This window comes from Physella acuta, unplaced genomic scaffold, assembly GCF_028476545.2.
Source record: "Physella acuta isolate Inbredline_101_S28 unplaced genomic scaffold, ASM2847654v3 ptg000579l, whole genome shotgun sequence".
In the NCBI taxonomy this organism is placed as follows: Eukaryota; Metazoa; Mollusca; class Gastropoda; family Physidae; genus Physella; species Physella acuta.
Genome location: NW_026732098.1, coordinates 1230935 through 1257709, shown reverse-complemented (window position 1 = coordinate 1257709; position 26775 = coordinate 1230935). Strand labels below are relative to the sequence as shown.

The 26775-nt window shown below is 40.7% G+C and overlaps 1 protein-coding gene and 1 long non-coding RNA gene across 2 annotated transcripts in view; both read left to right on the top strand.

Annotated features, from left to right (window-relative positions):
• LOC131946979 (uncharacterized) overlaps positions 1–21446 on the top strand; it is a 48662-nt gene extending 27216 nt beyond the window's left edge. The window contains 12 exon segments of the mRNA XM_059308041.1: positions 6683–6850; positions 7078–7185; positions 8660–8780; positions 9311–9487; positions 11016–11103; positions 12912–13044; positions 13693–13892; positions 17239–17490; positions 17747–18041; positions 18209–18992; positions 18995–19916; positions 21297–21446. Of these exon segments, the coding sequence (XP_059164024.1) occupies positions 6683–6850; positions 7078–7185; positions 8660–8780; positions 9311–9487; positions 11016–11103; positions 12912–13044; positions 13693–13892; positions 17239–17490; positions 17747–18041; positions 18209–18992; positions 18995–19916; positions 21297–21399 (3351 nt within the window). The 3' untranslated portion in view covers positions 21400–21446.
• Positions 21447–25447: 4001 nt separating this feature from the next.
• LOC131947025 (uncharacterized) lies at positions 25448–26224 on the top strand. The gene is made up of 3 exons (XR_009387819.1): positions 25448–25931; positions 25973–26099; positions 26158–26224. It is a non-coding gene; the product is annotated as an uncharacterized LOC131947025 (long non-coding RNA).
• The last annotated feature ends 551 nt before the right edge of the window (positions 26225–26775 follow it).

Genomic DNA, 26775 nt, shown 5'->3' with positions numbered 1-26775 from the left:
TTGGCTATTTTCTCTTTGGTTTAGGCCTGTCCATATGTCTACAAATTGGCTATTTTCTCTTTGGTTTAGGCCTGTCCATATGTCTACAAATTGGCTATTTTCTCTTTGGTTTAGGCCTGTCCATATGTCTACAAATTGGCTATTTTCTCTTTGGTTTAGGCCTGTCCATATGTCTACAAACTGGCTATTTTCTCTTTGGTTTAGGCCTGTCCATATGTCTACAAATTGGCTATTTTCTCTTTGGTTTAGGCCTGTCCATATGTCTACAAATTGGCTATTTTCTCTTTGGTTTAGGCCTGTCCATATGTCTACAAATTGGCTATTTTCTCTTTGGTTTAGGCCTGTCCATATGTCTACAAATTGGCTATTTTCTCTTTGGTTTAGGCCTGTCCATATGTCTACAAATTGGCTATTTTCTCTTTGGTTTAGGCCTGTCCATATGTCTACAAATTGGCTATTTTCTCTTTGGTTTAGGCCTGTCCATATGTCTACAAATTGGCTATTTTCTCTTTGGTTTAGGCCTGTCCATATGTCTACAAATTGGCTATTTTCTCTTTGGTTTAGGCCTGTCCATATGTCTACAAATTGGCTATTTTCTCTTTGGTTTAGGCCTGTCCATATGTCTACAAATTGGCTATTTTCTCTTTGGTTTAGGCCTGTCCATATGCCTACAAATTGGCTATTTTCTCTTTGGTTTAGGCCTGTCCATATGTCTACAAATTGGCTATTTTCTCTTTGGTTTAGGCCTGTCCATATGTCTACAAATTGGCTATTTTCTCTTTGATTTAGGCCTGTCCATATGCCTACAAATTGGCTATTTTCTCTTTCGTTTAGGCCTGTCCATATGTCTACAAATTGGCTATTTTCTCTTTGGTTTAGGCCTGTCCATATGTCTACAAATTGGCTATTTTCTCTTTGGTTTAGGCCTGTCCATATGTCTACAAATTGGCTATTTTCTCTTTGGTTTAGGCCTGTCCATATGTCTACAAATTGGCTATTTTCTCTTTGGTTTAGGCCTGTCCATATGTCTACAAATTGGCTATTTTCTCTTTGGTTTAGGCCTGTCCATATGTCTACAAATTGGCTATTTTCTCTTTGGTTTAGGCCTGTCCATATGTCTACAAATTGGCTATTTTCTCTTTGGTTTAGGCCTGTCCATATGTCTACAAATTGGCTATTTTCTCTTTGGTTTAGGCCTGTCCATATGTCTACAAATTGGCTATTTTCTCTTTGGTTTAGGCCTGTCCATATGTCTACAAATTGGCAATTTTCTCTTTGGTTTAGGCCTGTCCATATGTCTACAAATTGGCTATTTTCTCTTTGGTTTAGGCCTGTCCATATGTCTACAAATTGGCTATTTTCTCTTTGGTTTAGGCCTGTCCATATGTCTACAAATTGGCTATTTTCTCTTTGGTTTAGGCCTGTCCATATGTCTACAAATTGGCTATTTTCTCTTTGGTTTAGGCCTGTCCATATGTCTACAAATTGGCTATTTTCTCTTTGGTTTAGACCTGTCCATATGTCTACAAACTGGCTATTTTCTCTTTGGTTTAGGCCTGTCCATATGTCTACAAATTGGCTATTTTCTCTTTGATTTAGGCCTGTCCATATGTCTACAAATTGGCTATTTTCTCTTTGGTTTAGGCCTGTCCATATGTCTACAAATTGGCTATTTTCTCTTTGGTTTAGGCCTGTCCATATGTCTACAAATTGGCTATTTTCTCTTTGGTTTAGGCCTGTCCATATGTCTACAAATTGGCTATTTTCTCTTTGGTTTAGACCTGTCCATATGTCTACAAACTGGCTATTTTCTCTTTGGTTTAGGCCTGTCCATATGTCTACAAATTGGCTATTTTCTCTTTGGTTTAGGCCTGTCCATATGTCTACAAATTGGCTATTTTCTCTTTGGTTTAGACCTGTCCATATGTCTACAAACTGGCTATTTTCTCTTTGGTTTAGGCCTGTCCATATGTCTACAAATTGGCTATTTTCTCTTTGATTTAGGCCTGTCCATATGTCTACAAATTGGCTATTTTCTCTTTGGTTTAGGCCTGTCCATATGTCTACAAATTGGCTATTTTCTCTTTGGTTTAGGCCTGTCCATATGTCTACAAATTGGCTATTTTCTCTTTGGTTTAGGCCTGTCCATATGTCTACAAATTGGCTATTTTCTCTTTGGTTTAGGCCTGTCCATATGTCTACAAATTGGCTATTTTCTCTTTGGTTTAGACCTGTCCATATGTCTACAAACTGGCTATTTTCTCTTTGGTTTAGGCCTGTCCATATGTCTACAAACTGGCTATTTTCTCTTTGGTTTAGGCCTGTCCATATGTCTACAAATTGGCTATTTTCTCTTTGGTTTAGGCCTGTCCATATGTCTACAAATTGGCTATTTTCTCTTTGGTTTAGGCCTGTCCATATGTCTACAAATTGGCTATTTTCTCTTTGGTTTAGGCCTGTCCATATGTCTACAAATTGGCTATTTTCTCTTTGGTTTAGGCCTGTCCATATGTCTACAAATTGGCTATTTTCTCTTTGGTTAGGCCTGTCCATATGTCTACAAATTGGCTATTTTCTCTTTGGTTTAGGCCTGTCCATATGTCTACAAATTGGCTATTTTCTCTTTGGTTTAGGCCTGTCCATATGTCTACAAATTGGCTATTTTCTCTTTGGTTTAGGCCTGTCCATATGTCTACAAATTGGCTATTTTCTCTTTGGTTTAGGCCTGTCCATATGTCTACAAATTGGCTATTTTCTCTTTGGTTTAGACCTGTCCATATGTCTACAAACTGGCTATTTTCTCTTTGGTTTAGGCCTGTCCATATGTCTACAAATTGGCTATTTTCTCTTTGGTTTAGGCCTGTCCATATGTCTACAAATTGGCTATTTTCTCTTTGGTTTAGGCCTGTCCATATGTCTACAAATTGGCTATTTTCTCTTTGGTTTAGGCCTGTCCATATGTCTACAAATTGGCTATTTTCTCTTTGGTTTAGGCCTGTCCATATGTCTACAAATTGGCTATTTTCTCTTTGATTTAGGCCTGTCCATATGTCTACAAATTGGCTATTTTCTCTTTGGTTTAGGCCTGTCCATATGTCTACAAATTGGCTATTTTCTCTTTGGTTTAGGCCTGTCCATATGTCTACAAATTGGCTATTTTCTCTTTGGTTTAGGCCTGTCCATATGTCTACAAATTGGCTATTTTCTCTTTGGTTTAGGCCTGTCCATATGTCTACAAATTGGCTATTTTCTCTTTGGTTTAGGCCTGTCCATATGTCTACAAATTGGCTATTTTCTCTTTGGTTTAGGCCTGTCCATATGTCTACAAATTGGCTATTTTCTCTTTGGTTTAGGCCTGTCCATATGTCTACAAATTGGCTATTTTCTCTTTGGTTTAGGCCTGTCCATATGTCTACAAACTGGCTATTTTCTCTTTGGTTTAGGCCTGTCCATATGTCTACAAATTGGCTATTTTCTCTTTGGTTTAGGCCTGTCCATATGTCTACAAATTGGCTATTTTCTCTTTGGTTTAGGCCTGTCCATATGTCTACAAATTGGCTATTTTCTCTTTGGTTTAGGCCTGTCCATATGTCTACAAATTGGCTATTTTCTCTTTGGTTTAGGCCTGTCCATATGTCTACAAACTGGCTATTTTCTCTTTGGTTTAGGCCTGTCCATATGTCTACAAATTGGCTATTTTCTCTTTGGTTTAGGCCTGTCCATATGTCTACAAATTGGCTATTTTCTCTTTGGTTTAGGCCTGTCCATATGTCTACAAATTGGCTATTTTCTCTTTGGTTTAGGCCTGTCCATATGTCTACAAATTGGCTATTTTCTCTTTGGTTTAGGCCTGTCCATATGTCTACAAATTGGCTATTTTCTCTTTGGTTTAGGCCTGTCCATATGTCTACAAATTGGCTATTTTCTCTTTGGTTTAGGCCTGTCCATATGTCTACAAATTGGCTATTTTCTCTTTGGTTTAGGCCTGTCCATATGTCTACAAATTGGCTATTTTCTCTTTGGTTTAGGCCTGTCCATATGTCTACAAATTGGCTATTTTCTCTTTGGTTTAGGCCTGTCCATATGCCTACAAATTGGCTATTTTCTCTTTGGTTTAGGCCTGTCCATATGTCTACAAATTGGCTATTTTCTCTTTGGTTTAGGCCTGTCCATATGTCTACAAATTGGCTATTTTCTCTTTGATTTAGGCCTGTCCATATGCCTACAAATTGGCTATTTTCTCTTTCGTTTAGGCCTGTCCATATGTCTACAAATTGGCTATTTTCTCTTTGGTTTAGGCCTGTCCATATGTCTACAAATTGGCTATTTTCTCTTTGGTTTAGGCCTGTCCATATGTCTACAAATTGGCTATTTTCTCTTTGGTTTAGGCCTGTCCATATGTCTACAAATTGGCTATTTTCTCTTTGGTTTAGGCCTGTCCATATGTCTACAAATTGGCTATTTTCTCTTTGGTTTAGGCCTGTCCATATGTCTACAAATTGGCTATTTTCTCTTTGGTTTAGGCCTGTCCATATGTCTACAAATTGGCTATTTTCTCTTTGGTTTAGGCCTGTCCATATGTCTACAAATTGGCTATTTTCTCTTTGGTTTAGGCCTGTCCATATGTCTACAAATTGGCTATTTTCTCTTTGGTTTAGGCCTGTCCATATGTCTACAAATTGGCAATTTTCTCTTTGGTTTAGGCCTGTCCATATGTCTACAAATTGGCTATTTTCTCTTTGGTTTAGGCCTGTCCATATGTCTACAAATTGGCTATTTTCTCTTTGGTTTAGGCCTGTCCATATGTCTACAAATTGGCTATTTTCTCTTTGGTTTAGGCCTGTCCATATGTCTACAAATTGGCTATTTTCTCTTTGGTTTAGGCCTGTCCATATGTCTACAAATTGGCTATTTTCTCTTTGGTTTAGACCTGTCCATATGTCTACAAACTGGCTATTTTCTCTTTGGTTTAGGCCTGTCCATATGTCTACAAATTGGCTATTTTCTCTTTGATTTAGGCCTGTCCATATGTCTACAAATTGGCTATTTTCTCTTTGGTTTAGGCCTGTCCATATGTCTACAAATTGGCTATTTTCTCTTTGGTTTAGGCCTGTCCATATGTCTACAAATTGGCTATTTTCTCTTTGGTTTAGGCCTGTCCATATGTCTACAAATTGGCTATTTTCTCTTTGGTTTAGACCTGTCCATATGTCTACAAACTGGCTATTTTCTCTTTGGTTTAGGCCTGTCCATATGTCTACAAATTGGCTATTTTCTCTTTGGTTTAGGCCTGTCCATATGTCTACAAATTGGCTATTTTCTCTTTGGTTTAGACCTGTCCATATGTCTACAAACTGGCTATTTTCTCTTTGGTTTAGGCCTGTCCATATGTCTACAAATTGGCTATTTTCTCTTTGATTTAGGCCTGTCCATATGTCTACAAATTGGCTATTTTCTCTTTGGTTTAGGCCTGTCCATATGTCTACAAATTGGCTATTTTCTCTTTGGTTTAGGCCTGTCCATATGTCTACAAATTGGCTATTTTCTCTTTGGTTTAGGCCTGTCCATATGTCTACAAATTGGCTATTTTCTCTTTGGTTTAGGCCTGTCCATATGTCTACAAATTGGCTATTTTCTCTTTGGTTTAGACCTGTCCATATGTCTACAAACTGGCTATTTTCTCTTTGGTTTAGGCCTGTCCATATGTCTACAAACTGGCTATTTTCTCTTTGGTTTAGGCCTGTCCATATGTCTACAAATTGGCTATTTTCTCTTTGGTTTAGGCCTGTCCATATGTCTACAAATTGGCTATTTTCTCTTTGGTTTAGGCCTGTCCATATGTCTACAAATTGGCTATTTTCTCTTTGGTTTAGGCCTGTCCATATGTCTACAAATTGGCTATTTTCTCTTTGGTTTAGGCCTGTCCATATGTCTACAAATTGGCTATTTTCTCTTTGGTTAGGCCTGTCCATATGTCTACAAATTGGCTATTTTCTCTTTGGTTTAGGCCTGTCCATATGTCTACAAATTGGCTATTTTCTCTTTGGTTTAGGCCTGTCCATATGTCTACAAATTGGCTATTTTCTCTTTGGTTTAGGCCTGTCCATATGTCTACAAATTGGCTATTTTCTCTTTGGTTTAGGCCTGTCCATATGTCTACAAATTGGCTATTTTCTCTTTGGTTTAGACCTGTCCATATGTCTACAAACTGGCTATTTTCTCTTTGGTTTAGGCCTGTCCATATGTCTACAAATTGGCTATTTTCTCTTTGGTTTAGGCCTGTCCATATGTCTACAAATTGGCTATTTTCTCTTTGGTTTAGGCCTGTCCATATGTCTACAAATTGGCTATTTTCTCTTTGGTTTAGGCCTGTCCATATGTCTACAAATTGGCTATTTTCTCTTTGGTTTAGGCCTGTCCATATGTCTACAAATTGGCTATTTTCTCTTTGATTTAGGCCTGTCCATATGTCTACAAATTGGCTATTTTCTCTTTGGTTTAGGCCTGTCCATATGTCTACAAATTGGCTATTTTCTCTTTGGTTTAGGCCTGTCCATATGTCTACAAATTGGCTATTTTCTCTTTGGTTTAGGCCTGTCCATATGTCTACAAATTGGCTATTTTCTCTTTGGTTTAGGCCTGTCCATATGTCTACAAATTGGCTATTTTCTCTTTCATTTAGGCCTGTCCACTCAACAATGAGCTAGGCATGGACGCCAATGCCAACAGAAATAATTTGACCGACTTCTCTGAGAGTTTTACCCCAGCAATAAAGTCAGTTGTAGACTTTGCCAAGGGCATACCTGGCTTTGTGCTGCTCAACCAGGATGATCAGGTCACCCTACTCAAGGTCAGCCTTAGAACTTAGTGCTTAGGGAAGTTAGTCATTAGAAGAGGTTTATTTTGTCAAGGGTTTTCCTTTGGAAAACAGTTTAGTTGCTTGGACTATTATATGTGAGTTAATTTTCAATTTATGTTGACACATGACCATGTTGTCTGTCTATGTCCACTTGACCACTATGCTGACCACCATGTTGTCCTGCTGTCCACCTGACCTTGTTGTCCATGTATCCTCAGGCTGGCACATTTGAAGTGTTGCTGGTACGCCTGGCTTGTTTGTTTGACCCCAGTACAAGTACTATGATGTTCACTGGGGGAAAGCTTTACAAAAGGCAGCAGTCAACGGTAAGATTTCCTGACCTAGTACAGTCAACAGTAAGATTTCCTAACCTAGTACAGTCAACAGTAAGATTTCCTAACCTAGTACAGTCAACAGTAAGATTTCAACCATTTTGTCTAACCTAGTATTTCTACACTATATGTACAAATTTTGAAAGTGTTAAATTGGTATTTGTACAAAAAAAATGTATAAACTTTGTAAGTGTGTAAGCGAGTGTTTGAACAAAAACCATTGCGAGTATGTGAAAGCTAGTTGTACCCATGTGTAAGCTAGTTGTACCCATGTGTAAGCTAGTTGTACCCATGTGTAAGCTAGTTGTACCCATGTGTAAGCTAGTTGTACCCATGTGTAAGCTAGTTGTACCCATGTGTAAGCTAGTTGTACCCATGTGTAAGCTAGTTGTACCCATGTGTAAGCTAGTTGTACCCATGTGTAAGCTAGTTGTACCCATGTGTAAGCTAGTTGTACCCATGTGTAAGCTAGTTGTACCCATGTGTAAGCTAGTTGTACCCATGTGTAAGCTAGTTGTACCCATGTGTAAGCTAGTTGTACCCATGTGTAAGCTAGTTGTACCCATGTGTAAGCTAGTTGTACCCATGTGTAAGCTAGTTGTACCCATGTGTAAGCTAGTTGTACCCATGTGTAAGCTAGTTGTACCCATGTGTAAGCTAGTTGTACCCATGTGTAAGCTAGTTGTACCCATGTGTAAGCTAGTTGTACCCATGTGTAAGCTAGTTGTACCCATGTGTAAGCTAGTTGTACCCATGTGTAAGCTAGTTGTACCCATGTGTAAGCTAGTTGTACCCATGTGTAAGCTAGTTGTACCCATGTGTAAGCTAGTTGTACCCATGTGTAAGCTAGTTGTACCCATGTGTAAGCTAGTTGTACCCATGTGTAAGCTAGTTGTACCCATGTGTAAGCTAGTTGTACCCATGTGTAAGCTAGTTGTACCCATGTGTAAGCTAGTTGTACCCATGTGTAAGCTAGTTGTACCCATGTGTAAGCTAGTTGTACCCATGTGTAAGCTAGTTGTACCCATGTGTAAGCTAGTTGTACCCATGTGTAAGCTAGTTGTACCCATGTGTAAGCTAGTTGTACCCATGTGTAAGCTAGTTGTACCCATGTGTAAGCTAGTTGTACCCATGTGTAAGCTAGTTGTACCCATGTGTAAGCTAGTTGTACCCATGTGTAAGCTAGTTGTACCCATGTGTAAGCTAGTTGTACCCATGTGTAAGCTAGTTGTACCCATGTGTAAGCTAGTTGTACCCATGTGTAAGCTAGTTGTACCCATGTGTAAGCTAGTTGTACCCATGTGTAAGCTAGTTGTACCCATGTGTAAGCTAGTTGTACCCATGTGTAAGCTAGTTGTACCCATGTGTAAGCTAGTTGTACCCATGTGTAAGCTAGTTGTACCCATGTGTAAGCTAGTTGTACCCATGTGTAAGCTAGTTGTACCCTAATGTAGACACTTTGGTACAGGTGACAAGTAATGTTGGCTTCCTGCTAGACTCCATGTTTGACTTTGCTGAAAGGTTCAACAGGATGCTGCTCAATGATGATGAGATTGCCATGTTTTCTGCTGTGGTCCTCATGTCACCAGGTAGCTTGTCAATTTGTCAACAATTACTTTAAGTCTGCCACCTGGCGTCACTTTATGTCATTTTGTCTACAACTGATGTCATTTTGTCTACAACTGATGTCACTTTATGTCATTTTGTCTACAACTGATGTCACTTTATGTCATTTTGTCTACAACTGATGTCACTTTGTCATTTTGTCTACAACTGATGTCATTTTGTCTACAACTGATGTCACTTTATGTCATTTTGTCTACAACTGATGTCACTTTATGCCATTTTGTCTACAACTGATGTCACTTTATGTCATTTTGTCTACAACTAATGTTACTTTATGTCATTTTGTCTACAACTGATGTCACTTTATGACATTTTGTCTACAACTAATGTCACTTTATGTCATTTTGTCTACAACTGATGTCATTTTGTCTACAACTGATGTCACTTTATGTCATTTTGTCTACAACTGATGTCACTTTATGAATGTCATTTTGTCTACAACTAATGTCACTTTATGACATTTTGTCTACAACTGATATTGTTTTGTCACCAGATCGTCCAGGTCTCCGTAACCTAGATCAAGTAGAGCGCATACAGAGCAAGTTAACTGAAGCCTTACAAAATCTCATCAACACCAGCCACAAGGAAGATTCAACACTCTTTGCCAAACTTCTCATGAAAACCACAGACCTTAGGACACTCAACACCCTGCATTCAGAGAAATCTATTGGTAAGTTTTAGGACACTCCTGCTTTCAGAGAAATCTAGTGTGTAATGTGCTATCACACATCTAGTGTGTAATGTGCTATCACACATGTAGTGTGTAATGTGCTATCACACATCTAGTGTGTAATGTGATATCACACATCTAGTGTGTAATGTGCTATCACACATCTAGTGTGTAATGTGCTATCACACATCTAGTGTGTAATGTGCTATCACACATCTAGTGTGTAATGTGCTATCACACATCTAGTGTGTAATGTGCTATCACACATCTAGTGTGTAATGTGCTACCACACATCTAGTGTGTAATGTGCTACCACACATCTAGTGTGTAATGTGCTATCACACATCTAGTGTGTAATGTGCTACCACACATCTAGTGTGTAATGTGCTATCACACATCTAGTGTGTAATGTGCTATCACACATCTAGTGTGTAATGTGCTACCACACATCTAGTGTGTAATGTGCTATCACACATCTAGTGTGTAATGTGCTACCACACATCTAGTGTGTAATGTGCTACCACACATCTAGTGTGTAATGTGCTATCACACATCTAGTGTGTAATGTGCTACCACACATCTAGTGTGTAATGTGCTACCACACATCTAGTGTGTAATGTGCTATCACACATCTAGTGTGTAATGTGCTATCACACATCTAGTGTGTAATGTGCTATCACACATCTAGTGTGTAATGTGCTATCACACATCTTGTGTGTAATGTGATATCACACATCTAGTGTGTAATGTGATATCACACATCTTGTGTGTAATGTGATATCACACATCTTGTGTGTAATGTGATATCACACATCTTGTGTGTAATGTGATACCACACATCTTGTGTGGGTCTGTATGTCTACAGGTCAAAAAAAAAAAAACCCTGACATTTTGACAGCCATTTGACCAGTGTCAGATGAGTTGACACCCTGTTATAATTTTACATGAGCTCAAATCAGATGATCATGTAGACACAGTGCATTAGTTGAGCTGACACAGTGCATTAGTTGAGCTGACACAGTGCATTAGTTGACCTGACACAGTGCATTAGTTGAGCTGACACAGTGCATTAGTTGAGCTGACACAGTGCATTAGTTGAGCTGACACAGTGCATTAGTTGAGCTGACACAGTGCATTAGTTGAGCTGACACAGTGCATTAGTTGAGCTGACACAGTGCATTAGTTGAGCTGACACAGTGCATTAGTTGAGCTGACACAGTGCATTAGTTGACCTGACACAGTGCATTAGTTGACCTGACACAGTGCATTTGTTGACCTGACACAGTGCATTAGTTGACCTGACACAGTGCATTAGTTGACCTGACACAGTGCATTAGTTGAGCTGACACATTAACTCTTGAGGTTGTGCGTCTGTCTACACAACATGGTTGATGTATTGACAGAAGATTTAAGTACATTTTTCTGTGTCAGTATTGAATGTGAATTGTCACATGTAGCTTTAGACATGTCACACTTACCCTTAGACATGTCACACATAGAACTGACCACACCTAACCTGTATTTTTAGCTGGACAGAGATCAAACCAGGACAGGCGAGAGTCACGCCACAATGCTGAAGATTCTGATATGGATTTCCAAGACTCCCTTAGCACCAGGTCAGTACCAGATGTAAGAGCTGTCTAATTGTCTTATGAACTAGTCTAATTGTCTGATGCACTAGTCTAATTGTCTGATGAACTAATCTAATTGTCTGATGAACTAGTCTAATTGTCTGATGAACTAGTCTGATGAACTAATCTAATTGTCTGATGAACTAGTCTAATTGTCTGATGAACTAGTCTAATTGTCTGATGAACTAGTCTAATTGTCTGATGAACTAGTCTAATTGTCTGATGAACTAGTCTGATGAACTAGTCTAATTGTCTGATGAACTAGTCTAATTGTCTGATGAACTAGTCTGATGAACTAGTCTAATTGTCTGATGAACTAGTCTAATTGTCTGATGAACTAGTCTGATGAACTAGTCTAATTGTCTGATGAACTAGTCTAATGAACTAGTCTAATTGTCTGATGAACTAGTCTGAAGAACTAATCTAATTGTCTGATGAACTAGTCTAATTGTCTGATGAACTAGTCTAATTGTCTGATGAACTAGTCTAATTGTCTGACGAACTAGTCTAATTGTCTGATGAACTAGTCTAATTGTCTGATGAACTAATCTAATTGTCTGATGAACTAGTCTAATTGTCTGATGAACTAGTCTAATTGTCTGATGAACTAGTCTAATTGTCTGATGAACTAGTCTAATTGTCTGATGAACTAGTCTAATTGTCTGATGAACTAGTCTAATTGTCTGATGAACTAGTCTAATTGTCTGATGAACTAGTCTAATTGTCTGATGAACTAGTCTAATTGTCTGATGAACTAGTCTAATTGTCTGATGAACTAGTCTAATTGTCTGATGAACTAGTCTAATTGTCTGATGAACTAGTCTAATTGTCTGATGAACTAGTCTAATTGTCTGATGAACTAGTCTAATTGTCTGATGAACTAGTCTAATTGTCTGATGAACTAGTCTAATTGTCTGATGAACTAGTCTAATTGTCTGATGAACTAATCTAATTGTCTGATGAACTAGTCTAATTGTCTGATGAACTAGTCTGATGAACTAGTCTAATTGTCTGATGAACTAGTCTAATTGTCTGATGAACTAGTCTGATGAACTAGTCTAATTGTCTGATGAACTAGTCTAATTGTCTGATGAACTAGTCTGATGAACTAGTCTAATTGTCTGATGAACTAGTCTGATGAACTAGTCTAATTGTCTGATGAACTAGTCTAATTGTCTGATGAACTAGTCTAATTGTCTGATGAACTAGTCTAATTGTCTGATGAACTAATCTAATTGTCTGATGAACTAGTCTAATTGTCTGATGAACTAGTCTGATGAACTAGTCTAATTGTCTGATGAACTAGTCTAATTGTCTGATGAACTAGTCTGATGAACTAGTCTAATTGTCTGATGAACTAATCTAATTGTCTGATGAACTAATCTAATTGTCTGATGAACTAGTCTGATGAACTAGTCTAATTGTCTGATGAACTAATCTAATTGTCTGATGAACTAATCTAATTGTCTGATGAACTAATCTAATTGTCTGATGAACTAGTCTAATTGTCTGATGAACTAATCTAATTGTCTGATGAACTAGTCTGATGAACTAGTCTAATTGTCTGATGAACTAGTCTGATGAACTAGTCTGATGAACTAGTCTAATTGTCTGATGAACTAATCTAATTGTCTGATGAACTAGTCTGATGAACTAGTCTAATTGTCTGATGAACTAGTCTGAAGAACTAATCTAATTGTCTGATGAACTAGTCTAATTGTCTGATGAACTAGTCTAATTGTCTGATGAACTAGTCTAATGAACTAATCTAATTGTCTGATGAACTACTGCAGATCTGGCAGATCCTCACCCACATTGTCTGAAAGCTCCATCATGACCATGACCTCTGGCTACAGTGGTGAGACAGACAGCAACAACCTGGTGGTTGGTCAGCGAATGGCACTGGACCCATTTGGTCATCAGCAGGTACCTACAGCTTTATTTGTTTTAGACCATTAGGTACCCTTAGCTTTATTTGTTGTTCTTTAGACTTAGACCATTGGGTACCAATAGCTTTATTTGTTTTAGACCATTAGGTACCCGTAGCTTTATTTCTTGTGCTTTAGACCATTGGGTACCTACAGCTTTATTTGTTTTAGACCATTAGGTACCCTTAGCTTTATTTGTTGTTCTTTAGACTTAGACCATTGGGTACCAATAGCTTTATTTGTTTTAGACCATTAGGTACCCGTAGCTTTATTTGTTGTGCTTTAGACCATTGGGTACCTACAGCTTTATTTGTTTTAGACCATTGGGTACCCGTAGCTTTATTTCTTGTGCTTTAGACCATTGGGTACCCACAGCTTTATTTGCTTTAGACCCTCCAGGTCACAGATTGTCTGACTGGTATTGTTGCTAATACTGTCAAATGTCTGTCTGTCTGACTGGCATTGCTGCTAATACTGTCAAATGTTTGTCTGTCTGACTGGTATTGTTGCCAATACTGTCAAATGTCTGTCTGACTGGTATTGTTGCTAATACTGTCAAATGTCTGTCTGACTGGCATTGCTGCTAATACTGTCAAATGTTTGTCTGACTGGCATTGCTGCTAATACTGTCAAATGTCTGTCCCAGGTTGTGCTGCGTACTCCATATGGGACATTTTTCCGTGAGGAGCCATCAGGTTTTTATGGCATGATGACAGACCAGCCCCGGCGCAGGTGTAACACGCTAGATCGGGACACGCTAACACGGCCTCGTCTACACACCATTGAGGAGGGAAACCGTAGGCGCTACACGTTAGACAAGGACTACATCAACAAGATGGTCCACAGGTGGGTTAGGTTAGAGTAAGCGTTACATAAGGTAGGGTATTTGAAGAATAAACATTTCATAAGTGATCTAAAAAATAATTAAATAATTGTTTCATATTTTCATCAAATTGAGGTCAACAGTTTTTTAAACTCCAATTTGCATGTTGAAAATTTTAAGCATTAAAAAAAAAAAATGTCTTGCTTAAACAGTGGTCAAGAGTTGCCAGAAGAACTATTAAAATAGTTTTTTTTTTTCCTTAAAAATTTTCTTGGTCAAAATAAAACGTGTACAAAAATGACCATTCTGTCAGAAGGGGTTAAACAGGGTTAAGGCAAGTGCTACCGTGAATTTAATTGTAGGCCAGTCCCTGAGGACTGTAGGCCAGTCCCTGAGGACTGTAGGCCAGTCCCTGAGGACTGTAGGCCAGTCCCTGAGGACTGTAGGCCAGTCCCTGAGGACTGTAGGCCAGTCCCTCAGGAGTGTAGGCCAGTCCCTCAGGAGTGTAGGCTAGTGCAGCATCTAAAATTTAATCTAAGTAGGTATTATTTAATTTTCAGTCTAATTAAATCTAAATTTCAATCTAATTAGCTACTATCTAAATCTCTATCTAGTTATCTAAATCTCTATCCAATTAGATACTATCTAAATTAGCTATAAGATTATTTAGTAAGTTGAGTGTTGTCAGTCTGGCCAATCGGCATTTATTAAAGAAAATATTTAAATAAATATGGTAGGTTTTTTTTTATTTACATTGATTGCTCTGCAGTGTTTCTATCTTCCCTCTCAACTTTAAACAGAATACATTTATTTTTAAAAGTACACCTTTAAGAACAAATGTACAATAAGTTACAAACCTTAGAGTGCACTAAAATCATCACACTATTCCATTGAATCATTGCTGACCAAATTTTATTTACATATTAGTAGGGGAACTTTCACCAGTACTCTACATTTATTAAAAATATTTTATGTGAGTACATTTAGAAAACCAATCGGTCAATTATAAACATTTATTAAAAAATATTTTATGTGAGTACATTTAGAAAACCAATTGGTCAATTATAAACATTTATTAAAAAATATTTTATGTGAGTACATTTAGAAAACCAATCGGTCAATTATAAACCTGAGTGCATAAGTGCCACGAGGTGGGGGTGCGGAGCACACCGGTTAAGGGGTCATCTATTTATGACGTCCACACGGGGGGGGGGGGGGGGGGGGGTCTAAAAAAAAAGGCTCCACATGGGAGGGGGAAGTCCAAAAAGTTTGTGGGCGTCATAAATGGATGACCCCCAACTAGACTTACAAGAAAACTATGCTTAACTTGCCATGTAAACTAGACTTACAAGAAAACTATGCTTAACTAATAACTTGCCATGTAAACTAGACTTACAAGAAAACTATGGTTAACTTGCCATGTAAACTAGACTTACAAGAAAACTATGGTTAACTTGCCATGTAAACTAGACTTACAAGAAAACTATGGTTAACTTGCCATGTAAACTAGACTTACAAGAAAACTATGGTTAACTTGCCATGTAAACTAGACTTACAAGAAAACTATGCTTAACTTGCCATGTAAACTAGACTTATAAGAAAACTATGGTTAACATTTGATGCTAAGGCTTGAGACTAAATTCTTTCAAACTGCAAACATCCAATGTTTTAAAATGATCATTTGGAGCCAAATAGTTACCACCAGTCAGTGTCCAATGTCTATTTTGTGGTCATAGGAAAGTAGTGGCTCTAGTTTATAAATAGAATCTAGAATTTAAAATGTAGATCTAGATTTTATTAAAGTTACCTTTTCAAACCTGAAGGTCTATAGGGCAAGTTAAGTAGTAGAGTTGACTTGTTTCTGTGACCTCTGCCTATGAAATATCAAGAGATATTGTGGCCAGCACTAAGCCCAGCTTTACTTAACTTTACTTTCCCAGGGACACTACTGACTTGAACCCCGATTTTAACTCGAGACTTAAGGGTTAGCTGTCCAGCTCTCTACCACTATACTACAGATCTAGATTATCTTAATTAAATATAGATTTATATTCTATAATCTATATGCTGCAACAGTCTTTTGTGTTAACACTTTCGACATGTTAACTATACACAGTATAGTATACAGTAATTTAGTATAGATGTATATCTAGATTCTACAGCTGTATAAGTATAATCTAGACATTCTAGATTTAGATCTAGATATCTAGATCTAGAAGAGAAAAAAAAATTTCGCCTTAACCCTGAAAGTTAATTTTATCAGAACATGTTTATTGTATGGGGGGGGGGGGTGACCTACTCACTTATTCGATTGGTTTTTTTTTTCCTTCCTAGACGTTATACTACAGATGTAGATAGTTAAGTAGGCCTAGATCTGTACAGTAGATCTAGAATCTATAGATAGACTAGGCCAGCCTACAAGTACATGTCGCAAGTGTGTAAACGTAAACGCCATGCTAGAATTTAGAATAAAAAATAAAAAGGATCCAAAAACTGTCTGCACTGTTGTTTTTTTAACGCGGCTAATCAAGAAATGTTCCAGCGTTGAATAGTGTAATTGGTAATGCATCATGACAGTTGGTTCATTTCTTGTTAATCGCGAGTGTACAACTCCACCCCTCCCCCTCTTATCTGTTTTTTCCTCCAACATTGTCGACGTATCTTAGTTCGCTCGCCATTTCTGATGCCTCTAGCCTAGTCACCCCATTCATTAAAGAGAAAATGGTTTTCAGCAGACGAGAGTTCCATATTGAACTTCTCTACAGTACGTCTAAAAATAGTTGACCCAAAAACACCGCAACTGTACTTCAATATTCTTTACATCCGGGCGTTCGTATTCTTTACATCCGGGCGTTTGGGTCTGTTAGGGCCTGATTTGCCGTGCACTGTTCCAATATCTTACTGTTCAAGTTTTGTCTAACTCGAGAATACACATTTATCTATAAGATGAATCAGTGCACCTAGCACATTAAGCACCTAAGACGAGTTTACTAATTATGTAAATACAGACCTACAGGTGTGGGGCTTGAATTTGATCCACACCAGTGTGACACCAGCGTTCTTCTAACTGGAAGGCGGGGCTAGGGCTATGGGGAGGCGGAGTTACTGCGAGCATAGGCGGGGTTAGTACAAGGGGATGCGGGGTTACTGCGAGCATAGGCGGGGTTAGTACAAGGGGAGGCGGGGTTACTGCGAGCATAGGCGGGGTTAGTACAAGGGGAGGCGGGGTTACTGCGAGCATAGGCGGGGTTAGTACAAGGGGATGCGGGGTTACTGCGAGCATAGGCGGGGTTAGTACAAGGGGATGCGGGGTTACTGCGAGCATAGGCGGGGTTAGTACATAATTTTGATGATTTTTGTTTGCCTCAGACTGAGTGACAGACTTGAGACAAGAAACGCTGCCCGAGGGGACTCAGTGCCAGCCTCCATATCCAACTCAGCTGCCAGCTCCCCCATACAAGAGGAGGGGGGCCACATGTACCCCGGTACCCCCCACACGGGCTTTACACCAATAGCTGAGCCAGATGGCAGCCTCCAGCCCAGGACAAGCCCTCTAGCTGGCTGTGATGCCATTTTAGCTGCTGCAAGGGCTGGCTCTTCGCCTGGCTCGCCAAAATCTAGGTATGTATCACCAGACCAGCACACGTGTCGCTACCTGACCAGCACATGTGTCACATTATTTGACCAGTACATATGTCACATGACTTGACCAGCACATATGTCACATGACTTGACCAGCACATATGTCACAGTACTTGACCAACACATGTCACATGACTTGACCAGCACATGTACTACTAAGATGAATTGTTTGAGCATTAGCTTAACAGTAGCATGCAGCCACAACAACATTGTAAATTTGTTTGTTATTGTTTAGGTCAAGGTCAGGTTCACTGACCCAAGATGATTATGCAAACATGCGCCCGCGCTGTTACAGTTTCCACATCAACAGTGATGGCAGAGCTGCCCGCATGCCACAACATCGCCTGGTGACAGGTGAGGACAAGCCAGGTGAGGCTGGTCAGTACCTGAGTCCAGACATGAGGCGGGGAAGTGTGGGGGCTGCCTACGGTCTATACAACAGGAAGCAGTCACTGCTGGTTGACCGTCCACTGTCATACGTCAGGGGAGTGTCAGATATGGACAGCAGACACAGCCTTCCTGTCCTAGAGGTAAGTTTTGCTTTCTTCAAGCTTTATACAACTTTGTTTAGAGTTGATTCAAGTTTAACCAAACCAATTGTAAGCACCAAAAAGCCATGAGATTTGTAGTAGTGTAGCTGGTATTATAAAAAGCCATGAGATTTGTAGTAGTGTATCTGGTATTATTTTTGTCCTAGCACCACCTACCTGATGGCTCCATCTATGGCATGCAACTGACCCCTGAGATGGCAGCACAGCACCCTACCATGTGGCACCAGGCTGTTGGCATGTCACTGCCAGCGTTACAGAGGTCTGAGAGAACAGCTGGACCCAGAGAGTGGGACCTACAGGACCTAACTAAGGCCAGGGACTTTCAGCAGAGGGAGCTAGCCAATAGACACGCCATGAAAGGCTCCTCCAGTACCACGCTGGGCTCAGCTGATGTGGCTCCAATGGAAGCACACAAACCTGAGCCACACACGGGAGCCACCAAGTGTGAGAAACAGAACAATGGCTCAATGCTTGGCTCTCATTCACCACTTCTCACTATATCTGCCGGCATTAAAATGGCCTTGAACTCTGGTCATTTGAACCCTGGATTTATGAGCAACTCTCCTAAAGCCCCTTCACTGGATTGCAGCAGTCTGTACGGGGACACGCCCACTGCAGGCAGGTCCAAGGCCTCCAGCCCCCAGACCAACCCCAGCTCCAAAAGCACATCAGAGAGAAGCTCCCCCCTCAATGATGAAATGGCGGCCACAGAAAGCTTTGGCCACAAGAAGTTTGACCGTCTGAGGAAAGAGAAAGGGCACCAGGAGATGGGTGGAGCAGAGGAGCACGTGTCAGGCATCAAGGTGGAGAGGATGGATCAGGAGGACATGCTGGTGGAGCTGAAGGTGGAGGTGAGCGGCCTCAAGTCTGAAAGAAAGTCTCCCTACATAGACAGCCTCTCCCCCTCCCCTAACAGTGAACGTCCTAAACTGTCGCTAAAGAAGCTCATCCCAACCTGCTGGCCCAGCTGACCAATGGGGGCAGCAAGCAGGCCTCCCCCAGGGGGGCAGCTACCTCGAGCCCTGGCTACACGTGGGCAGGTCAACTGGTCAATGCTGCACCCTCTCAACACTTCAAACATCCGCACTACCCGCATCCATCCTTAGCTGGATTACATAATGTTGGCAGCCAGTCTGGCAACTTCCAAGCTCCCCTGGCCATGCAACAGCTGGCAGGTCAGGTCAGCTGTGAGCAGAGGTCCTCTGGCTGTGAGCAGAGGTCCTCTGGCTGTGAGCAGAGGTCCTCCAACAGCAAGGAAGAGTTTCATGCAGCTGCTGTCTCCCACCTCAAAGACAAGCTGCTGCGCAAGTACGACAGCATGGAGAACCTCAGCAAGGTGGGCAAAGACTCCCAGGACGTGCCCCAGAGGCTGGGCAGCAACTCCCAGGACGTGCCCCAGAGGCTGGGCAGCAACTCCCAGGACGTGCCCCAGAGGCTGGGCAGCAACTCCCAGGACGTGCCCCAGAGGCTGGGCAGCAACTCCCAGGACGTGCCCCAGAGGCTGGGCAGCAACTCCCCCACCACCAGCTCCTGCACTGCAGATCTAAACAAAGAGCTGGCCACCAAACTGACCCTCAACGCTTCCAGAACTTTCCCGCATTCACTCAGTGCTGATGCCCTGGCCTGCCCCTTCTCTGCCCATCAGCCCCCATCCCATCTACATAATTCTCCGCATTCAGGGGTGTTCCTGCCCCCCAGCACCCCCCACCAGGGGTCTCAGTTGAACCTGATGTTGTCTCAGACTGGTGAAGCTGAATATCATTCCATGCTGCGCAACTTGAGGAACAACAACCTCCACCACAATCCTCCAACCTTTACGGCTGGCCACAGCAGAACCACATGTACTGAGAGGAAGTGAGTAGCTCATCATATATGTCTGACATCATACATGTTCATGTCTGACATACATCATACATAACTGACATCATACATGTTCATGTCTGACATACATCATTCATGTGTGACATACATCATTCATGTGTGACATACATCATTCATGTCTGACATACATCATACATACCTGACATCATACATGTTCATGTCTGACATACATCATACATGTCTGACATACATCATTCATGTGTGACATACATCATTCATGTCTGACATACATCATACATATCTGACATCATACATGTTCATGTCTGACGTACATCATACATAACTATCATCATACATGTTCATGTGTGACATACATCATTCATGTGTGACATACATCATTCATGTCTGACATCATACATGTTCATGTCTGACATCATACATGTTCATGTCTGACATACATCATTCATGTCTGACATACATCATTCATGTCTGACATACATCATACATATCTGACATCATACATGTTCATGTCTGACGTACATCATACATAACTGACATCATACATGTTCATGTGTGACATACATCATTCTTGTGTGACATACATCATTCATGTCTGACATACATCATACATAACTGACATCATACATGTTCATGTCTGACATCATACATGTTCATGTCTGACATACATCATTCATGTCTGACATACATCATTCATGTCTGACATACATCATACATAACTGACATCATACATGTTCATGTCTGACATACATCATACATAACTGACATCATACATGTTCATGTCTGACATACATGTTCATGTCTGACATACATCATTCATGTCTGACATACATCATACATAACTGACATCATACATGTTCATGTCTGACATACATCATTCATGTCTGACATACATCATACATAACTGACATCATACATAACTGACATCATACATGTTCATGTCTGACATACATCATACATGTCTGACATTGTACACCCTTCATGTCTGATGTTATATTGGCGTCTACAGTTCATGAAACATTTTGTCTAACACCAAATCATAATATTTTAAATGGCAATCAGTTTGTAGTTGTTGTTTATATATACTCACACATACACACCCATAGTCCCACACACCCATAGTCCCACACACCTATACTCACACACACCCATAGTCCCACACACCCATAGTCCCACACACCTATACTCACACACACCCATAGTCCCACACACCCATAGTCCCACACACCTATACTCACACACACACCCATAGTCCCACACACCCATAGTCCCACACACCTATACTCACACACACACCCATAGTCCAACACACCCATAGTCCCACACACCTATACTCACACACACTCATAGTCCCACACACCCAGCTAGAAGTTACCAATGGGTTGTTTATTTCAGATTTGACCATGGGCTACCATTGAACCTGACCTCCAGAGTTGAAGATGGACGCTGCATGGTTGGGTCATCCTCCCCATCAAACAGTCCTCAGATGCCTGCCTAAAGGTCACCAGGTCACCAGGTCTAGAGATCCAGGACTTCAACACTAAATGTCACCAGGTCACCAGGTCCAGAGATCCAGGACTTCAACACTAAATGTCACCAGGTCTAGAGATCCAGGACTTCAACACTAAATGTCAGGTCTAGAGATCCAGGACTTCAACACTAAATGTCAGGTCTAGAGATCCAGGACTTCAACACTAAATGTCACCAGGTCTAGAGATCCAGGACTTCAACACTAAATGTCACCAGGTCTAGAGATCCAGGACTTCAACACTAAATGTCAGGTCTAGAGATCCAGGACTTCAACACTAAATGTCACCAGGTCTAGAGATCCAGGACTTCAACACTAAATGTCACCAGGTCTAGAGATCCAGGACTTCAACACTAAATGTCACCAGGTCTAGAGATCCAGGACTTCAACACTAAATGTCACCAGGTCTAGAGATCCAGGACTTCAACACTAAATGTCACCAGGTCTAGAGATCCAGGACTTCAACACTAAATGTCACCAGGTCTAGAGATCCAGGACTTCAACACTAAATGTCACCAGGTCTAGAGATCCAGGACTTCAACACTAAATGTCACCAGGTCTAGAGATCCAGGACTTCAACACTAAATGTCACCAGGTCTAGAGATCCAGGACTTCAACACTAAATGTCACCAGGTCTAGAGATCCAGGACTTCAACACTAAATGTCAGGTCTAGAGATCCAGGACTTCAACACTAAATGTCACCAGGTCTAGAGATCCAGGACTTCAACACTAAATGTCACCAGGTCTAGAGATCCAGGACTTCAACACTAAATGTCACCAGGTCTAGAGATCCAGGACTTCAACACTAAATGTCACCAGGTCTAGAGATCCAGGACTTCAACACTAAATGTCACCAGGTCTAGAGATCCAGGACTTCAACACTAAATGTCAGGTCTAGAGATCCAGGACTTCAACACTAAATGTCACCAGGTCTAGAGATCCAGGACTTCAACACTAAATGTCACCAGGTCTAGAGATCCAGGACTTCAACACTAAATGTCAGGTCTAGAGATCCAGGACTTCAACACTAAATGTCACCAGGTCTAGAGATCCAGGACTTCAACACTAAATGTCAGGTCTAGAGATCCAGGACTTCAACACTAAATGTCACCAGGTCTAGAGATCCAGGACTTCAACACTTAATGTCACCAGGTCTAGAGATCCAGGACTTCAACACTAAATGTCAGGTCTAGAGATCCAGGACTTCAACACTAAATGTCAGGTCTAGAGATCCAGGACTTCAACACTAAATGTCACCAGGTCTAGAGATCCAGGACTTCAACACTAAATGTCACCAGGTCTAGAGATCCAGGACTTCAACACTAAATGTCAGGTCTAGAGATCCAGGACTTCAACACTAAATGTCACCAGGTCTAGAGATCCAGGACTTCAACACTAAATGTCACCAGGTCTAGAGATCCAGGACTTCAACACTAAATGTCACCAGGTCTAGAGATCCAGGACTTCAACACTAAATGTCACCAGGTCTAGAGATCCAGGACTTCAACACTAAATGTCACCAGGTCTAGAGATCCAGGACTTCAACACTAAATGTCACCAGGTCTAGAGATCCAGGACTTCAACACTAAATGTCACCAGGTCTAGAGATCCAGGACTTCAACACTAAATGTCACCAGGTCTAGAGATCCAGGACTTCAACACTAAATGTCACCAGGTCTAGAGATCCAGGACTTCAACACTAAATGTCACCAGGTCTAGAGATCCAGGACTTCAACACTAAATGTCAGGTCTAGAGATCCAGGACTTCAACACTAAATGTCACCAGGTCTAGAGATCCAGGACTTCAACACTAAATGTCACCAGGTCTAGAGATCCAGGACTTCAACACTAAATGTCACCAGGTCTAGAGATCCAGGACTTCAACACTAAATGTCACCAGGTCTAGAGATCCAGGACTTCAACACTAAATGTCACCAGGTCTAGAGATCCAGGACTTCAACACTAAATGTCAGGTCTAGAGATCCAGGACTTCAACACTAAATGTCACCAGGTCTAGAGATCCAGGACTTCAACACTAAATGTCACCAGGTCTAGAGATCCAGGACTTCAACACTAAATGTCAGGTCTAGAGATCCAGGACTTCAACACTAAATGTCACCAGGTCTAGAGATCCAGGACTTCAACACTAAATGTCAGGTCTAGAGATCCAGGACTTCAACACTAAATGTCACCAGGTCTAGAGATCCAGGACTTCAACACTTAATGTCACCAGGTCTAGAGATCCAGGACTTCAACACTAAATGTCAGGTCTAGAGATCCAGGACTTCAACACTAAATGTCAGGTCTAGAGATCCAGGACTTCAACACTAAATGTCAGGTCTAGAGATCCAGGACTTCAACACTAAATGTCAGGTCTAGAGATCCAGGACTTCAGCACTAAATGTCACCAGGTCACCAGGTCTAGAGATCCAGGACTTCAACACTAAATGTCAACAGGTCTAGAGATCCAGGACTTCAACACTAAATGTCAACAGGTCTAGAGATCCAGGACTTCAACACTAAATGTCACCAGGTCACCAGGTCTAGAGATCCAGGACTTCAACACTAAATGTCAACAGGTCTAGAGATCCAGGACTGCAACACTAAATGTCACCAGGTCACCAGGTCTAGAAATCCAGGACTTCAACACTAAATGTCACCAGGTCACCAGGTCTAGAGATCCAGGACTTCAACACTAAATGTCACCAGGTCTAGAGATCCAGGACTTCAACACTAAATGTCAGGTCTAGAGATCCAGGACTTCAACACTAAATGTCAGGTCTAGAGATCCAGGACTTCAACACTAAATGTCACCAGGTCACCAGGTCTAGAGATCCAGGACTTCAACACTAAATGTCAACAGGTCTAGAGATCCAGGACTTCAACACTAAATGTCACCAGGTCTAGAGATCCAGGACTTCAACACTAAATGTCAGGTCTAGAGATCCAGGACTTCAACACTAAATGTCAGGTCTAGAGATCCAGGACTTCAACACTAAATGTCAGGTCTAGAGATCCAGGACTTCAACACTAAATGTCAGGTCTAGAGATCCAGGACTTCAACACTAAATGTCACCAGGTCTAGAGATCCAGGACTTCAACACTAAATGTCAACAGGTCTAGAGATCCAGGACTTCAACACTAAATGTCACCAGGTCTAGAGATGTAGGACTTCAACACTAAATGTCACCAGGTCTAGAGATCCAGGACTTCAACACTAAATGTCAGGTCTAGAGATCCAGGACTTCAACACTAAATGTCACCAGGTCTAGAGATGTAGGACTTCAACACTAAATGTCACCAGGTCTAGAGATCCAGGACTTCAACACTAAATGTCAGGTCTAGAGATCCAGGACTTCAACACTAAATGTCACCAGGTCTAGAGATCCAGGACTTCAACCCTAAATGTCACCAGGTCTAGAGATCCAGGACTTCAACCCTAAATGTCAACAGACACACACTCAAAAACTTGGTCCAGCAGAGAGAGGTGCTACTGTCCACACACTCATGGGCTACAGAGGAAAACTATAACCTTTGAACTGACACCTTGCTACAGAGGAAACTATAACCTTTGAACTGACACCTTGCTACAGAGGAAACTATAACCTTTGAACTGACACCTTGCTACAGAGGAAACTATAACCTTTGAACTGACACCTTGCTACAGAGGAAACTATAACCTTTGAACTGACACCTTGCTACAGAGGAAAACTATAACCTTTGAACTGACACCTTGCTACAGAGGAAAACTATAACCTTTGAACTGACACCTTGCTACAGAGGAAAACTATAACCTTTGAACTGACACCTTGCTACAGAGGAAAACTATAACCTTTGAACTGACACCTTGCTACAGAGGAAAACTATAACCTTTGAATTGACACCTTGGAGTCTGGCATTTTTTGATACTATGATGTCATTGAGTACAACCCAACCCAACCCCCCCCCCCCCCTTCCCCCCCCCCCCCCCACCAGCCTGATACTGTGATGTCATCAGCAGCTCAACTCTTTCCCCCCCCCCCAGCTATGATGGCTGCTGGTTTCGGTGATACAAGCAAATGGCATTTATAATTTAATGGCCTAGAAAAATGTTGCAACACAGACATTGATGTAAATCTTTTCTAATATCTAACTTCAAATGGCAAAGAAAATAGTTTACTTTTCACTTCATATTCCAGAATATTATTTTTTAGCATTAGTGAAATTTTATTTTGTATAAACTATCAAGCCCTAATAATGGGGATGAGTTTCAGCTCTGAGAGTGTTGAAACCATAAGTGAATTCAACTTGTGTCTGCTAAATTTGTCAACAATAATGTCATTGTTAAAGTTACATGAATTCATGTTCTTGACTTTCATCTTTTTTATTTCTTGAACATTTGATTGCTGTAAATATTTTGTTAATTTATGAGAAATTGGGTGTAAGTGTAAGATGGTGACTGATTTGGTGTAAGTAAGATGGTGACTGAATGTAAGATAATTAACTAGGTGTAAGTAAGATGGTGACTGAATGTAAGATAATTAACTAGGTGTAAGTAAGAAGGGGACAGTGTAAGATGGTGACTGGGGTATATGCCAACTTTAACTGGCAGGCAGCACACATTTTTCTAAAGTATAAGGCAAGATCTGATTGGTTGAAATCTGCTTGTGAAGATTGTGTCAGGCTGTAGGTGTATTTGTGATGATTGTATTGGCCTGTATATTTGTGATGAATGTATTGGCCTGTAGGTGTATTTGTGATGATTGTATTGGCCTGTAGGTGTATTTGTGATGATTGTATTGGCCTGTATGTGTATTTGTGATGATTGTATTGGCCTGTAGGTCTATTTGTGATGATTGTATTGGCCTGTAGGTGTATTTGTGATGATTGTATTGGCCTGTAGATGTATTTGTGCTGATTGTATTGGCCTGTATGTGTATTTGTGATGATTGTATTGGTCTGTAGGTGTATTTGTGATGATTGTATTGGCCTGTAGGTGTATTTGTGATGATTGTATTGGCCTGTAGGTGTATTTGTGATGATTGTATTGGCCTGTATGTGTATTTGTGATGATTGTATTGGCCTGTAGGTCTATTTGTGATGATTGTATTGGCCTGTAGGTGTATTTGTGATGATTGTATTGGCCTGTAGATGTATTTGTGATGATTGTATTGGCCTGTATGTGTATTTGTGATGATTGTATTGGTCTGTAGGTGTATTTGTGATGATTGTATTGGCCTGTAGGTGTATTTGTGATGATTGTATTGGCCTGTAGGTCTACAAATTATTTCCTTATCGGTGACCAGATATTTATTTTCTTCCTGTACTGGTGCATGTTCAATTATTTTGTGATTTATTTTTTCTGT